This window comes from Protomyctophum parallelum, assembly GCF_964188405.1.
Source record: "Protomyctophum parallelum genome assembly, chromosome: 8".
Classification (NCBI taxonomy): domain Eukaryota; kingdom Metazoa; phylum Chordata; class Actinopteri; order Myctophiformes; family Myctophidae; genus Protomyctophum; species Protomyctophum parallelum.
The window spans coordinates 15,942,948-15,960,224 of NC_139703.1; the positions used below are offsets into that span (position 1 = coordinate 15,942,948).

Here is a 17,277-nt window from a genome sequence, read left to right on the forward strand (position 1 = left end):
GGTGGTTATTCTTCTATTCTTAACTCAGTTGTTGCCTCTTTCCCGGTGATGAGGGAAGGAGAAGGTCCTCGCCCACACACACCCATTGTATCTTATCTCGCCAGTTTAACTTCGCTTGAGTCACACAAATTAAGATTGGGATCTATTGTGTTCTGATTATTAGTCAGCTATTCTCAGAATATAGGACTATGAGGCGTGTGTGTGTGTGTGTGTGTGTGTGTGTGTGTGTGTGTGTGTGTGTGTGTGTGTGTGTGTGCGCGTAACCTCTTCAGATTCAATGCCTGTTCAGATGCTACTGACAGTAGATGCTTCTCTATTATAGGTAGGGCATCGGCTCCCATATTCTACGGACCACCAGTGTTTATTGGTCTATTTGAACTCAAAGAGTATACAAATTTAACATCATGAACCCATAATTAACACAGGACGGACGGACGGACAGAATGCAAAACATACTCTCTCCCCATGCCTTCGGCCTGGTGGAGACAAACAATGAAGATTTTATTGTGCAGGCACATGCTTGAGGTCGAAGTCATACGCAGTCAGTATTGCCACCCAACGCTGCTCACAGACATGTAGTTTAGGCTTCATCACGTTGTGAGTCAGAGCATTGTTGTCTGTTGAGGAAGAGTTGACTCCTGAACCAGTGGCTTTGTACGTCTCACACAGTGCCATGTGAGAAACCGGTAGTTACGATTAAGTTGTGATGTAACGGAATATGTAATGGCATTACGTAGTTAAAGTTACATATTTTACTGTAACTGTAATCAGTTACATTTACCAAGAAAAATGTGAGACAGACTTGTTGCAGGTCATCCTCAGCTTGTTTTAAATAATCCATGAATTTCAGCCGATAAATAGACCTGTAATGTAACCTATAATAGGTAAGGTAAGGTATAATAGGTAAGGTAACCAATTGACCATTGACCCCCTTTTCCCATCTACAGCTGCTAGTTTAAATATTCCATTTCAAAATGACCTACTTTCCATACAGTCCGTTTATTCACCTCGACAGCAGACACATACCCTTGTTTTTTTTTTGATCAAAGTGTTTTTATTAATTTTCACACATGAAAATAGCATACAACATTTTTCGAACTTTATTTTTTGTTCCTTTTTTTTCCCCCTCCCCTGAGTTCCCGCTCTGAAAGAGCCACAACCCCGGTATCTTGCACCATATGAAATAAAAGGCACATACAAATATACATAGACATAATAGAATAATAGAAGTATGCAAACAAATAATAATAATAATAATAATAATAATAAAAACAAAACAATTACAGTAGGGTCAGTGTAACAAGTTAAGGATTGTTGATGTCAGCCGCGTTCATCCTCTCAATGTGTGTCAAAAAAGGTTGCCAAATGGTGTAAAATTTTAAAGCACCGGCGTACCCTCTTGTGGAGTAGCGAATCTTCTCCAATGTCAGATGATGTAAAACATCATTAATCCAAGATTTAAAGGTTGGTGGTATTTTCTCCTTCCATTTAAATAGTATTTGCCGCCTAGCCAAAAGAGATGCAAAGGCTATCATATTCTTGTTTTGCCGGCTAAGATGTAGATCTTGGGAAATAACTCCAAACACTGCAATAGTGGCAGAGGGTTCTATGGGCACTTCTAATACAGACACATACCCTTGTTTGACACACGGTAACATCTGTGAAAGCTCCCGGTGTGAATTCAGCATAATGTGCAATGTACAATCTAAATCGTACATGAATGTTTAGCATACAGCAGGAGTCTTTAGGCCAAGACCCCTTAGCTGATAGAGAGACGACCCATACTACATATTTTGTACAATTGTGTTGCATTATGTTGTCTAGGCCTCAGCCACTCCATTTTCGGATCTTTTTTTTACATGTTTTTTGCAAAGCCTTCCATTCTGTCATATGTCAAATTTGTGACCCAGACATTGTCACTGGAGTTTGGGCAAAACCCATTACTGCACAACATGTTTTGCTGTGAGCTTCATCAGGTTCAGGTTGCCCGATGTGCAAGTGCATTTGAATGTCACTTTCCAAGTGACTCTCGACACTCAGCAGTTATCGAATGGATTATCGAATTAGTTTGATTAACTTTTCGGACAAGTGGGCATGACCTTTGGGCAAGTAAAACCTGACCTGTACTTGCACGACGGGAAAATGCCTCTGAGACCATAGTGTCAACCCCTGTCTATTTTGTTTTCGCAATGCATTTACAGAATTCTCTGAAAGCCTTGACTGCACTGTCCATCTCAAATTAGGTGTACCCAGTCCGTAGGATCACCCCTCCTGTCTAGCTTCCCTCCCTCCGAACATGGCCGGTTGTGTTTGTATAGACAATCAGCCAAACCGGATGCACCACGGTGGATTCAAATTGGTGGTGGACAGGCACTTTACCTCCTGTACGTGCCACTATAGAGTGCCATAATTTCCCCCCGTCTTGAGCTGAATGAATCCAGATGCACTAAAAGCCTTGCACAGACAGCAGCTTAATTTGAGCGACAGGATGCTCACAGACAGATTTAGCAACATCCGTCATATACCTCTGTCACCATTACCACTGACTGACTGCGGGGCTAATCATTACGTTTTAACACTGTTGAAAGTGGGTACTCTGAGTGGTTTCTTCCTGTGAGGAATAAAGGTATAGAGCAGAGGTGCCCACACTTTTATGACGTGAGAGCTACTTTCAAAATGATCAGCTCAACAAGATCTACCCACCATTGCTGAAAAAGTGAAAATAGTTACTTTAAATGTACTTGAGGGGGCTTTAGAATATAGCGGCGCTGGCATTACATATAGGACAAATGCACTTGGAATGGGAAATAGAGGGGAGAAATCTAATAGTTAGGGGGGGTTTTGTATTTAATTTGTAATGCTACAGACATTTGTGCACAACAACACTGTTGAAAACAAAATATTGCATTGTGAGTTTGAGCTTACAGGCCCCTTTTGTGGGCAGATTCCAAAAATAGTTTTTTATTAAATGAAATACTCTTTAGGGACATGTGATCTACCTGTACAGCCTTTGTTATCTACTGGTAGATCACGATCTACCTTTTGGGCACCCCTGGATAGAGGTATGGCTTGTTTGAAAAGCAATTTTTTGTTTGTTTTTTTACAATTAAAGTGCTCCTTCTATGCCTTACATTTCTTACATGTCAAGGACACACCACTCTCCCTTTTCCAACAGTTCATAACATCTGACAGCTACAGCCTTTACAAATCCTCTTTTGTGTTGTGTAAATTATTGTTTTCTTTCTTTAGAATTTATCTTTGCTAATGATATATATTGGATTCATGTTATGTACTGTATGTGCGTTATTGGTGCCCCCCCCCCCTGCAATGACTCTGAGGATCGAGCCCCTAGGCCTAGGGGTCACAGACCCAGAATATAAACAACAACAGCTTGCCAAAACTTTAGGTTTTAGCACCTTTCTTACGAGTACGACTGGGTTTCTCCTGCCCATTCAATTCATTTAGATTTTCCCAGACGTATCGGTAGGCAGACCATCTCAGAGCGTCTGGCTACGCGGCACTAGCTACACTATGAACAGTGAAACATTTACAGCAGTAAATCAGGCAGGTGTACTTTAGTGTAGGTCTACATCCCAGTAATCTCTCAAGAACAGATTTCGAGCTACTGAATCTGTCGGCAGGGGCATTCAGAACGTGTGAACGTTGGAGATTAGTGGAATGAAAACATAGGCGCCCCATCGGAGGAGGAGGGTTGAGGTCGGACCAAACAGGTCAACATCCTGTTAGTCAAAAAAGAGTCAAATTCAAGGGAAACAAATAGCAGAGGGCGCTGTTTAAAAAGAAAATGTTATGGGTTCCCAGATTCATTAATTCAAACGCTGAACGTATGGAGGCTTAGTTATGTAGCCATGCTGTAACAAAGAGCTGGACCTTCCAAGGAATAGCACCTGACAAAGCTCACGGCCAAACATATAGCTTAGCTGGTATGTGTATAGTAACAGACACGTGCCAACTTGACATGTGTGTGTTACTAAAGTGCAAACTCTCTCTGTGTGATTAGGTTTGTGATTGCTATTGATTGCTGTTTTAGCTCATGGTGACCGACAGCAACAACACACATGCAAATTAACAACGGTTACTTTCCTGCTAGGAAAAAACTGGAAAATCCTTCATTACTCTTCAACACTGTCAACAGGAGATACAAACAGAGACGTGAACAAACTCATTACAGATTTAAAGGTCATACAGCACACAGTAAAGTGTTACTAAATCCATTTGTAACTCAGAATGTGTATAGCTTTGTACTGTGTAGTGTTTAGATTTCACATCTACAATAATTCTACCATAAATGTAATAATATGATAATCTATCAACTATACCAGCTGCAGGAGATAAACTTTAAGATACACTTCTCAGACAGTGAGCCCTCTAGATTGACGTTGTAAAGTAATTGTGAACTTGAACATCACAGAGGAGGTGAGACTTCTTGTAGGTGTTGTCAGCAGTATTCTCCTGACAGTGCTGCACGTTTGACAAAAGACAGCCATATCTAACCAGCAAACAAATATCACATTCCTCTTGACTTCCCCTTTATTTGGAGAACCATGTGGACTGGATTTAGTACATACGGAAAGTAAAAAGATGAACAATAAATGCAATAAAAGCCATGTGTTCTTTTGGCAGGTTGTCACTTTTCATTAGACCCACCTGTTTAGTCGCTTAGCGACAGACCAGCTGTAATATTACTCTTCTGGTGTGTTTCAAACTACCAAATCCATCGGTTGTGCTGCCGATAAACATTATTACTACTCGCAAACTAGTAGTTAGAGTGTGTGTGTGTGTGTGTGTGTGTGTGTGTGTGTGTGTGTGTGTGTGTGTGTGTGTGTGTGTGTGTGTGTGTGTGTGTGTGTGTGTGTGTGTGTGTGTGTGTGTGTGTGTGTGTGTGTGTGTGTGTGTGTGTGTGTGTGTGTGTGTGTGTGTGTGTGTGCGTGCGTGCGTGCGTGCGCGCATGTGTGTAGTAGCAGTAAGCCTTGCCATGAGGCCCATAGGGCAGGAGCCTATCTCCTGTTTCTGTAGTGTGGAGCAGCTTGATGTAGCTATAAGTAAGACATGACGTGTGTGTGTGTGTGTGTATGCGTGTGTGCGTGCATTAAAGAGTTTCTCTCTTCTGTTCTATGATTGGCAGCTCTCTATGATTGTTTATAATATATGACACACACACACACACACTGTTCCAACTTTCCATGGTCACACAAAAGCAGGAAGTTGTGAGGTGTACATAACAAAGGAGGAAGGTAGGATCTGGGACACGTTTCCTGTGCGTGTGTGCGTACGTGCGTGCGTGTGTTTGTGTCTGTTCATGATTATGAAAATGTGAGACAGACAGGGAGGACTGTCATTTTTGTTTATTAGATTCACGCATGCACGCGCACACACACACACACACACACATTTCTTTGTATATTATCTTTTTTATTAATCTTTTGAATTACTTCACAACATTTTTCTGTTCTTGCTTCCACCCGTTGTTCTTGTGTTTAATGCATTGTGGTTTATTAATCTTACCCTTTTCTGCCAATAAAGCATGTTGATATTGAAAAAACTAAACATTAAATAGAGAGAGAGGAGTCAGAGAGGGAGAGATGGGAAGGGAAGTAGAGCGAAAGAGAGAGAGAGGGAGAGGGATTGATCTGACAGCTGCCAGGCTCCCATAGTGTTAAAACATCAGTATAGGCAGGCAGGGGAACAGATTCTCAGGGTGTTTAAAGTAAGTAACATCAGTATAGGCAGGCAGGGGAACAGATTCTCAGGGTGTTTAAAGTAACATCAGTATAGGCAGGCAGGGGAACAGATTCTCAGGGTGTTTAAAGTAAGTAACATCAGTATAGGCAGGCAGGGGAACAGATTCTCAGGGTGTTTAAAGTAACATCAGTATAGGCAGGCAGGGGAACAGATTCTCAGGGTGTTTAAAGTAAGTAACATCAGTATAGGCAGGCAGGGGAACAGATTCTCAGGGTGTTTAAAGTAACATCAGTATAGGCAGGCAGGGGAACAGATTCTCAGGGTGTTTAAAGTAACATCAGTATAGGCAGGCAGGGGAACAGATTCTCAGGGTGTTTAAAGTAAGTAACATCAGTATAGGCAGGCAGGACTAACCCAGGGCGGCATGGTTGCCAGGGAGAGACTTCTCTACCTAGACAAGTGTCAGACTAAAGCGGATTGTTCTGTGCTGGAGCCGTGTGAAGAAAAGAGACACAACATGGGGAAGCAAATGCAGGTATGGTAGTTGTGGCTCTTATATCGTTATCTTCAGGGAGATAATCATGTATTCCATCCCCATGCATAATTATCCTAGCACTTTCTCCATGCCGCAAAGAAACTGTTTTTGTTTCAATTAATTTTGTGGTTCTATTTTGTCAATGATGTTTTTGGTTCTCAATGAAGCTCTTGGTTCTGTGTACATTACAATATATACAATATATTATATTGTATTGGTGTTCTGGGTTATATCTATATTGTTTTAATTAAGTTCTTGGTTCTATTTTGCGTTAAGTTATTCATGTTTTTGGTGTGCTGTACTATTGTTAATTATGTTATTGGTTCAATGTAAGGGATAATGCTGTAATTAAATCTATTGGAGTAGATTATACCATAGCCACTTATTAAGTATTAGAAATTAAAATATAGGCTATACTGTTCATGTTTTGGGGCAGGATGTGCTGCAATAGAAACTTTTGTGTGGGAATTATCTTCATCAATAAATGTAGTGGTAAATTATACAACTATTGTAAGTGAGATAAAGATAAGCCATAGAAGCAGCCTGGAAAAGTTCTCTGCTTGCCATTTCTCATACAGTATGTTTTATGTGACACTCACGGCTAGTCTCAATGCCACGGTAAAATGTGGCAGAGGTCTATTGATAGGTCTATTTCACTGAAAGCGGTTTTGCTGACTTGCAGTGGCCATTTGCAGTTGAAAACAAAGGCGACTAGTATGGCCACAGGCGTAAGAGGCTACCAATGTATCTTATGTTGATTCTTTTCTTTCTGTATTGAATTGAACTGAATTGACTGGGCCAAGTTCAACTCCAGAGTGGCCCAATGGACGCTAAACCTCTGTGCAAACTATTTCCCCCTGGCGGCTGCACTCCACGACTTACACAGTCCTGGGTAACCCGGCCTGGTGGAGATCTGCGCTCCGAGGAGTACACTTTTATAAGTTGGTCTCGTATCTATGTACAATATGTGGTGACGTTGATGTGACAGTAGAGCAGCTTCTTCTTTCGTGTATCGTCGTCATATGTCCTGCTCAGTGTCGCAAAGCCACGCTCTTGTCTCTGGTCCCAGTTGGAAGAGGCCAGCCTCTGAAGAAGGCCTGTATAGAGGACAGGTGGTGATTATGTGGTCGGCAGTCTGCTCAGAAGGCCTGTATAGAGGACAGGTAGTGATTATGTGGTCGGCAGTCTGCTCAGGCTCACCACACTTGCATACTGCGCTGTCTGCCAGGCCCCACTCCTTCATGGACGATTTGAAGCGACCAACCCCAGTACGGAGGCGGTTCAGCGGGGTCCAATGGCGGCGTGGTAGATGTTCTCCTTCAACTCCATCTCCCGGGTAATGTGATGGGGCAGACGTGTAGGCTCAGCCTACTCCCATTCCCGCTTCCAGGAAGTTGCCAGGTCCTCAGGGATGTTACCAAACATCTCTTGTGCCGTCCTGTTGAAGGGGTGGCGAGACTTGAGTCTGCTTAGGGCGCTGCCTTAGTTGTTGTTTCGTGCAGGATATGCCAGTCAATGCCAGGAAAGCCCAAGAACATGGGCTTTCCTTGCAAGTGTGAGGGTAGCGGCCTCTCATCAAACGCCGGCTGGTGAAATTCCTGCTAGGATTGGCAGGTAGGACACGGGGGAGGAGTAGTAGAACATCCATGTACTACTTACTGTATGTGTGGTGAAGTTGGTCAGAACTGTGAGCTTGTGTTTAAACTGTTACACATTTTGCTGTGGACCCCCTGGAAGACCCTCAAGGACCCCTGGGGGTCCCCGGACTCAACTTTGAGAACCATGCTGTATTTGCCATGTATGTGTGGTGAAGTCGTAGTAGGTTAATAACAAAAAGCACAGCATTGTGATGTGAACTCAAAGCTCTTTAGAAAGGTTCAGCCTCACAGCTGGTAAATAAATACCACATTCGTCATAACAGTATAGAGCAGCCATGTCTGTGTGATGAAGTTGGTATTGTATTGGTACTGGTATTGTTGGTATTGTATGTTTACCAGATCATTGGGAATAAGACCAGCTGACCCGTTCTCTTTCACACATCCTTTATTACACACACACACACACACACACACACACACACACACACACACACACATAGATGTTCTATAGGTCTATATATCCATAGGTCTATATCCAGGGCAACATGTTCACGCATGCAGTTATTGAGTTTGTGTGTGTGTGTGTGTGTGTGTGTGTGTGTGTGTGTGTGTGTGTGTGTGTGTGTGTGTGTGTGTGTGTGTGTGTGTGTATGTGTGTGTGTGTGAGGTGTCATAAAGCTGTGCTTAATGTGACACCAATAGCTATGTCTGCGCCCAGGGCACCCCTCCATGGATTGGTCTATAGGAGGCCAGTACAGTGTTTGCTGAATGACTATTTGACTGACTGACTGTCTGTGTCTGCAGGAGCCCAGTACGAAGCGAGCCAAGCCTCTGTTCAGGGTGGCATCACTGGCAAGTCTCCTCCCACCTGTTAAAACCACACCCCTCAAGAGGATTGGTCAGACCCTGCAGGTAAATGGTCAGTCAGGGGACAGAGGAAGGAACGGACACTGGAAGGGAGACCAAGATCGTAGACTTAAGCAAAAACTAAAGAAACTAAAAACAATAAAAATTCATGTCATCTAAAACTGAAGAATGTTGAAGCTAGGCATAGTACATGAGTATAATCATGATAGATCTTCACTATTTAGTTTCGCCAACTTGCTGTGATATACTGTGCCATTATTACCAGTATATCGCCACAACATGCACGCATGAAAACAGTGAAGCTCCTGAACTAAATTGAATTTAGCTAACTTTAAGAGGAGGTTATGCATTATAAATAATGACTTCTAAACCTTTGTGCTGCACTTGTGAAAGAGAATTATGGTTACTTGGTGAGACCTTCAGAAGGTTTCCAATCAAGTTAGTAGTTAGTTACAACAATCAGAAAAGCTTCATGAGGTTCTCACAAGAAGTTTGCTTTGACACAAGGCTCAGTAAGAAAGAGCTTTTTATTCTAAGCTAGTGGTTCTCAAAGTGGGATCCAGGGATCCTCAGGGTTCCTTGAAGGGGAACCCTTACAGGTCTGTAACCCTCAGAGTTATGGGGGTCCTTGAAATGAAACCGTTTGAGAAGCACTGTCCTGACCCATTGCAGCCATCATTGTAGGGGTTGTGTTTTATTTGTTTGATCTTCATCCTCTCCTCAGCGCTCCATCAGCTTTCATCCTGACAGCCGGGCGGAGACCGTTGTCTTGCCCCGCCCCTGGACACGCCCCTCCTCTGCGACGGGGCCCCGCTCCTCGGCAACGGTTCCTGCTGTGACCAAACGGCGTGACAGCAAGCTGTGGAGCGACACCTTCGATGTCCAGCCCCTGTCAGCGAGAGAGATAAAACGACAAGAGGTTAGAACACAGAGAGATAGAGAGAGAGAGTGTGTGTGTGTGTGTGTGTGTGTGTGTGTGTGTGTGTGTGTGTGTGTGTGTGTGTGTGTGTGTGTGTGTGATCTCACATAACAATAATGTCAGGGTGTTACAAGTGATTATTTAACTCATTTAATCTTTGAGTTAATTTAAGTGAAACTTAATTTTACATTTAAAATATATTAGAGACCTTCCCCCCTCTCTCTCCCTCTCTAGGCTATATTTGAGTTGACTCAGGGAGAACAGGACTTAGTTGATGACCTGAAGTTGGCAAAGAAGGTAAATACGAGTCTGTTTGCACCCGTACTGTATGTGTGTGAATTTGTGCATCATCAAAATATGATACTATATAAAGTCTTCAGATAATAACTTTTTTGCTGATTTTCCACAAAATGTGTGTGTGTGTGTGTGTGTGTGTGTGTGTGTGTGTGTGTGTGTGTGTGTGTGTGTGTGTGTGTGTGTGTGTGTGTGTGTGTGTGCGCATGCGTGTGCGCGTGTGCGCGTGCGCGTGCGTGTGTGTAGGCTTATCATGACCCAATGTTGAAGCTGTCAATCATGACAAAACAGGAACTGATGCAGATCTTTGGAACTCTGGACTCATTGGTACCTCTACATGAAGGTATGCACGCGCGCGCGCGCGCACACACACACACACACACACACACACACACACACACACACACACACACACACACACACACACACACACACACACACACACACACACACAGTCTAAAGAGCTCTATTAATGTCACTTTATTATTATTTGTATGATTATTATTTATTTTTTAACCTGTATGGCTCTCTTTCTCTCCAATTAAAGTAGCTAGCTTATTGTCATGCCATACTGTACAAGTGCTCATTGCCAAAGCATATTATATTATGAAAGGACTCAAAAATTACATGTGTACAGAGCAGTTATGATAATTCTTGATTTTCACCAAGGGGCATTAAGTACATGTTTTTTCATTGGTATTTAAAGCTATTAAAAGTATTAATGTCTGGGAATAGAGTTTTGTTCATTGTCATACATGGAGCAGATTTGTTGAAACTACATCCACACATCAAAAGGTTGTTCCTGTCTGTGTGAGATAAGATTACAGTATGGTATGCCAACAATGCCCTCTAGTGGTGAAATGAGGAAGCAGGAACATGCTTCTGTCTAGAGATCAGACATTCTGCAGCAAATCAGAAACATTCACTGGAAATCATAAAACATAAGGGTTGAAACCAGCCAATATTAGCACATGACATTTAATACCAAAATAAGTGTTTGGTAGACTAGAGATATATTCTTGCACAGACTGCCTTAGTCATGATGAATGCATTAGTCATGATAAATTGAACATGGTGGACCCTACAAGAGTAATGCTTTATGGTGTCGTCCACAGTTAACAGTTTTGTATTGAGTTGTGCTTGAATTGTACTGTAATTATCCATTCTGTTTTCAACTGCACCACTGAGGACAAACTTATGAACTGAAGATTCATTTTATGATTCTAAGATTTATTAAAACAAATATATGCCATTGCTGTAGCCAGGCTGTATTTATTTTTATTCCATCATTTTATTTGGATCATTTAAATACACTAAGCATACAGACATTCAGAAAATCTTCAGAAAAAGACATGAAGAACATGTCTGCATGCTTAGTGTATTTAAATTATCCAAATAAAATCAGATACACGCAAACGACACCAAGCATCACCGTGTTGTACAATATAGAATAGTATAAATTAGGCTTTATTCTGTACCTTTATCTGTGCCCTTGGACTTTAGTTGTTGTTGAAGCTGTAAACCTGCCCAACAGATGTAAATGAGCTGATAGCTAACTCTGGTGCAATAACTTTTTAATTGTAGTCTACCCATGTAATAATAAACCACACAAACAATTTGGCAGCATTTAGTTTTGTTTATGAGTTTGATTTATTTAGGCACCATTCCATACAGCTGTGCTGTACTATGGACTATGGAGGTACTCTGTCCCACTGATCAGCTCTCTCTCTCTCTCTCTCTCTCTCTCTCTCTCTCTCTCTCTCTCTCGCTCAGATCTGTTGAGTCAGCTGAGGCAAGCTAGACAACCAGACGGTTCTACAGAACATGTAGGACACATACTGGTGGACTGGGTAAGAGATGCTCACACCACGCACGTATGCACGCACACGCACAGACATACCACACTATACATAATAGAAACAATGATAATTACTTAACTCATTGTGTTGTGTTGTGCGTGTGTGCGTGCGTGCGTGCGTGCATGCGTGTGTGCGTGCTATTTCTGTCTGCATGTCTGTCTCTCTTCCCTCAGCTGCCGTGTTTACAGTCATACACTGGTTACTGCAGCAACCAGGTGCCTGCCAAAGCTTTACTTGACGACAGGAAGCAGAGAGACAGACGGGTGCATGACTTCCTGCAGCGCTGTCTCATGTCGCCGTTCAGCAGGAAGCTGGACCTGTGGAACTTCCTGGACATCCCTCGCAGCCGATTGGTCAAATACCCCCTGTTGCTACGGGAGATTCTGAAACACACGCCCAATGACCACCCAGACAGGCAGCGCCTGGAGGAGGCGGTGAGGAAACTGAACGCACCCCAAAGACCACCTAACTATTGAGAGTGTACAAATGGAAATGGTCGTTTGAAAGCTGAGAGGGAGACGGTATAGGAGAGACAGACTAACAGAAATTGCATTTTTAATTTGTCTGTCTGTCTGTCTGTCTGTCTGTCTGTCTGTCTGTCTGTCTGTCTGTCTCTTCTACAGATCCTAATGGTTCAGAGTATTGTAGCAGAAATAAACAGACAGGCAGGGGAATCGGAATGTCGTTACTATAAGAACAGGTTGTCCTACAGCGAGGAAGGACAGAGAGACGCACTCATCGAGCACTCCCGAACTCTCAGCTGCCGTGGCGAGCTGAAGAACCACCGCGGAGTAGTATGTTTGATTCCTGTTTTCATTATAGTGTGAAGTTCACACAAGGATTGTACGAGACACTACCTGTGTGTCTTGAATGGTGTTAAGTGAAATAAATTCCTGTCAATACGGTACATTCTAATAATGACAATATTATCTCCTCTCTCTTTGTAGAAACTTCATGTTTTTCTCTTTCAAGATGTGTTGGTTGTAACTCGAGCCCTCTCCCTGAACGACAAGCCAGTCAGCTACCAGCTCTGCCGTCAGCCAATTCCAATCCGCCACCTGTTGCTGGAGGACCTATCAGATGGCGAGGTCCGAGTTGGCGGTTCCATACGTGGAGCTTTCAGCAACGCAGAGAGAAGTGAGATTAGTTTTATTTTTTATTTTTTATTTTTTTTTATCCCACGATTCTGTAACCCATTTTTCACCCCTGTGTCAATTATCTAATGTGATCCTGGGCTCTACACACCCTCCGCCAACCTAGTCCCCATATATGGGGGACATGGGGAGAGCAACGGACTTGAACTCATGCTTCCTTCATGCCTCATGCCTGAGTGTCCAAGTTGCTCCTTTACACCTGACAGGGGGGAGTTTCCCTGGTTGGACGTAGCGCGTGAAAGGAACACGTTATTCCAACCAGTTCCTTTCCCCTCCATCAGGCGCCCCGGCTGGCCAGTGGGAGGCTTAATTTCATTTCTACTGCTTCACAAGAACAACATTGGTGTAATCAAGAGATTTGCTGAGGAATCTGTATTTTAGATAAGATCATCAACAAAAACAAAAACATCATGGTTGACCAATTCCTCGTTTAAATGTGGTGCAACTAACTTCTCTCTCTGCTCTCCTGTCCTGTTTTCAGCGAAGAATTTCTTCCGGGTGTCGTATCATGGCGGAGGACAGCTTCAGTCTCTGTGTCTGCAGGCCAGTGACCTCTTCAACAAGCAGCAGTGGATGAACTGTATCCGGCACGCCCAGCAGGAAGCTGCAGCCCTGCTGGTCGGCCTGGATGGACAGATAGGAGTGACGACTGGACAGACGGACGGAGTGATGGAGGCTGTAAGGGTGGTGTCTGGACCAGGTGTGATGACTGATTCAAGTCCTGGGCAAAACATTGAGACGGCGATTAATGAGAGTGAGACAGAATGCAGCACAGGTGGAGAGATGGATGGAAGGACAACTCAGGACACTGAATGCAGGTTGGGTAGAGAAATGGCCAGAGAAATGGAGAAAAGGATGGATGATGGAGTGATACATGGAAGTGTAACTGGGCATATTGAATGTAGGCTGGGTGGAATCACAGGGATAGGTGGAGAAGCGGATGGACAGATGATCGGAGAGATAGAACTGGGTGGAGAGATGGAAGACAGGATGGGCAAAGTGTTGGAGGTGGGAGACCTGGGTGGAGGCAGACAGAGTGCGCAGAGGTTGAATGGAGACACAGGGACGACCGTTGTGGGTTTGACTGGAGAAGGAGAAGGTTTAGACCAGACGCCGTCTGGTCTAGGCGGACATGCAGAGGTGGGGTCAGGTGTAGACGGGATGAGAACAGGAGAACTGATGTCAGAGGTGGCCAAAGGAGAGGAAGAGCTGACGATGACAGGAGGAGAAGAGAGAGGAGAAAGTGGTGAGGTCAATATGGACACCGGCGACTTGGTGGAGGAGCTAAGTGTCCGCTGCTGACCCAAGGATAGCAGGTCGATACCAAGTGAAGTAAACTGTGATCCAGAGTCCTACTCCCAATGGGCCTCATTTACAAAGCTGTAAGTTTGTATTTCTACTAGATTTTAGTGTAGTTTCGCGTAGTACGTAAAGTAAAGACCCATGTGGGATTCACGAAAGGGTCTGTAAAGCCTTGATTTTTGTGGACCACGAATCCCACCTGTTCATGAATCAAATGCACATTAATGTCTTGACAGCTTTTAGTTTAGGTTTATTTTCTCAAATGAGCCACTCACACGACGGATCATTTGAACTTGAGAATGGATAAAGTATTGCAAAAACGATGCTGCTGCAATGCAGGTCACATGCTGCTACCTGATAGATTATGGATTATAGCTTTACATATATTGATCACTGAGGGGAAATTTATAATGTTATGGGAAAAGATTTCATGAATCCATTCTTAGCATCTTCATCAGATGGTAAGACTTGTAGGATATTGTTCTTATGTCATCAACGATTGTTCGTCTATAGTCTCCTGCAGCATGATAGGCTAATCAATTTGCCAAGTTATGGTCGATTCCCGCTCGGGGCGCTGTGGGTGCTGGCGGCGTGTTTCCTCCTCCGCGTCATCAGTGCCCATACCCGAGGCGGGGTTGGCGAAAGGGCCTTTCTGTGTGGAGTTTGCATGTTCTCCCCGTGTCCCCTAGGGTAGGTACCCTCACAAAAACATGCCGTAATCCTGGTCTCTAAACTGCCTCCCCCTGGCCAGCCTGGGTCACTCTGATTGCTAATCCCCTTTCTAAAGTCTTACCTGTCCTAGAGTACAGCTGTAAAGAGTTCAAGGTTCAGAATGACAACACTGAGAGAGAATGGATGGTCAGATCATGGTATACCACCTCCTCAACAGGAAGAGCCATTCGTAGTAATTTTACTTGCCATTTATATCTGGTTGTTTATAAGTATATGTGCCACACTGAATCTCATCTGGTTTCTGTTGTGTTAATACAAATATAAAACAGTATAAGGACTGACCATGTCTATGTTATAGCGGTGGTGATGATCGAAGGAGAGAAGGCTACAGTGCCAGTCACTCACGTTGTATGTATCAAAAGAGGAATTTCACCCACAATGCATCTGAAGTGTACTGTCTCTGTGAGATCTATATGTAATCAACTTTCTAAAGCACATTTTGTTTACCGCTCAGACGCTCACAAGCAAATATTGTATTGCAGAACTCAACCTCTTGCTTGTATGTTTATTTTTAAGCATTTCTTTATTTTGTGTATATTTGGAGTCATTTGTTTTGACCAAGAATGTTTCTGGAATGAAACACTTTGTGTATTTGACAAACGCCGTTAAACAACGTTTTCACATTGTATTAACTGTATTTATAGATTGTTTTGTCAGGGACATGTACAGTATGTATTCATATGTCGGTTTAAAATGTATTTTTCACTGTAGTTAACATTAAACCCCCATATGTGTTGAAACAGTTGTCTAAGGTTGATCTCTAAGCTAATACGTGTACTGACTTAAAATCTATGTATGCCTGATGCCTGTCTTTTGCATATATCTGGAGAACCTGAACCAGAGTATGACCGCAGCGTGACTATGTTTCATTTAAATGTCTACATTTTAGTAAAACATTGGATGCTCTGAGCCAATAGGATATAGGATTTACTTCATAAACGATAGTTTTTAGTTTTGGGCGAGAACCCCTTTTGGTGTTTTAACTATAAGCAATATGTTATACTTTAACTATTGAAAAATAGCAGATCTACAAGCTCATAGCACGCCACCGAGTGGCGCGCTATGAACTTGTAGGTCTGCTATTTTTGAAAAATCGTAAAAATGCGGCACAAATCTTTGAATATATACTCTTTCAGAGCGAACGTTTTTTTTATTTCGACATCAGGCCTAAATGGGGTATCTGGACTGAGCGCCAATTTACATGATATCATTACCGGTAATAGCAATCCATATCATTTTTCCACCTGGACATGCCCTCCCACTCCCAGTCCCCTCCCATAGGGCGTTCCCACATACCGGGTTTGATGATGTCATGTGCATCACACCTGCAGCTAGTTTTGGTGATTGCAGTCTGAGAAGAGCTGTTATCTTGCAATCTCTCAGAGACAGACTAGCTATTTCAACTTTCTAGGGCAAAATAAAAAGTTTACAGTAGGAGCAGACAACAGAGATTATTCACGGTAAGCTGCATATGTCGGATAAAAGCACAATGGCTCAACTACAACATTGTAAAGATGGATTACAATTACAAACAACCAAAACACATCATGACTCCATGCAAGATGGTCACAGTGTGCAGATGCAAGTTTTTGGGTATGGATGAACCTGGTGCAATACACTCCAAAATACACATCTTAAAGTTTGCATTGGACAATTAATGGGATTACTTTTCACCCCTATTTCACCCTAGTCCTGGAGCTATGACGTCTGCCCTCAGGTCGGTGGGGCCCTGGGCCTTGCTTCACATGCGTTCTGTGCCTGGACTGGATGAGAGGGAGACTGAAATATCTTCATCCACATTTAATGGGAAAGGAACCGAAGAAGGGTACAGAGTACAGACACAAGTTACTGGCTTGGCAGGAGAAATGCTTGAATGAGTTGCTCATGTTGCCTTTCTGTTCCCACAACACAGGGCTGGAGATTCACCCGATGAAGAAGACCAAAGTGAGGAGGATGTGCCACCTGTATTATTTCAATCAAAGTACATTGACATGTGTAAGTTGGAGTAACCACCTATTTCATAGTTTGTTGTGGAATTAGCAAAAATAGCAGATGTACAAGCTCATTTGTTGCCTTGTGAGATCTGCAATTTTTGCAAATATTTTAAAACTGTATGACATGCCGAAGATATGCCAAGTCGTTTGTTTTGTAATGTTTCTGATGAGCCCACTGGTGGTAACCTTGTTTTCTGTCTGCCTTCTGCAGTCCCACTGTATCAAGACTATCTGCCATCTCTGAATGCTGCCCTCCAGCGGGCGAGCGAGGGTGCTCTCAATGACCTAGTGACCTGCCAGTTCCTACCGGGTCTGCAATC

At 43.1% G+C, this 17,277-nt stretch overlaps 1 protein-coding gene across 4 annotated transcripts in view; it reads left to right on the forward strand.

Moving 5' to 3' along the window:
• LOC310862627 (rho guanine nucleotide exchange factor 3-like) overlaps positions 1-15,680 on the forward strand; it is a 28,547-nt gene extending 12,867 nt beyond the window's left edge. For 3 of the 4 annotated variants that reach the window (XM_083770617.1, XM_083770619.1, XM_083770620.1), the window contains 9 exons: positions 8,641-8,748; positions 9,428-9,622; positions 9,857-9,919; positions 10,163-10,259; positions 11,690-11,766; positions 11,949-12,209; positions 12,399-12,569; positions 12,723-12,912; positions 13,411-15,680. In XM_083770617.1, the coding sequence (XP_083626743.1) occupies positions 8,641-8,748; positions 9,428-9,622; positions 9,857-9,919; positions 10,163-10,259; positions 11,690-11,766; positions 11,949-12,209; positions 12,399-12,569; positions 12,723-12,912; positions 13,411-14,231 (1,983 nt within the window). In that variant the 3' untranslated portion in view covers positions 14,232-15,680. Of the gene's footprint in view, positions 1-6,013; positions 6,239-8,640; positions 8,749-9,427; positions 9,623-9,856; positions 9,920-10,162; positions 10,260-11,689; positions 11,767-11,948; positions 12,210-12,398; positions 12,570-12,722; positions 12,913-13,410 lie in introns of those variants that run through there. The other variant, XM_083770618.1, reaches the window with a different exon arrangement.
• Positions 15,681-17,277: the final 1,597 nt, after the last annotated feature.